Source organism: Eimeria mitis, genomic scaffold (assembly GCF_000499745.2).
Source record: "Eimeria mitis Houghton genomic scaffold, Emh_scaff936, whole genome shotgun sequence".
Classification (NCBI taxonomy): Eukaryota; Apicomplexa; class Conoidasida; order Eucoccidiorida; family Eimeriidae; genus Eimeria; species Eimeria mitis.
This window is the reverse complement of record NW_013576896.1, coordinates 13,028-13,259: the sequence shown is the minus strand read 5'-3', so window position 1 is coordinate 13,259 and position 232 is coordinate 13,028. Positions and strand designations below refer to the sequence as shown.

General features: G+C 56.5%; 1 protein-coding gene across 1 annotated transcript in view; it reads left to right on the top strand.

Annotated features, from left to right (window-relative positions):
• The window catches only part of EMH_0025700 (uncharacterized protein), a gene marked incomplete at both ends in the record, with an annotated part of 2,591 nt that overhangs the window by 215 nt on the left and 2,144 nt on the right, over positions 1 to 232 (top strand). Inside the window, 1 exon segment of the mRNA XM_013502479.1 lies at positions 189 to 232. Coding sequence (XP_013357933.1) covers positions 189 to 232 — 44 coding nt within the window.

Here is a 232-nt window from a genome sequence, read left to right as displayed (position 1 = left end):
AGCGAGAGATATACCTAAGGATATTACAATTGTTCTAGCAGCAGCGGGGATGGCTCTAGGATCTGCTGCAGCAGCAAAACACCCCAACCAAGCAGCAGCAGCAGCAGCAGCAGCAGCAGCAGCAGCAGGTCTTCCGTCTCTCCCCCTGCCCCATCCTTCTTCTCCTGCTGCTGTTGCTGCTGCTGTAGAAACACAAGCAGCAGCAGCAGCAGCAGCAGCAGCAGCAGCAGCA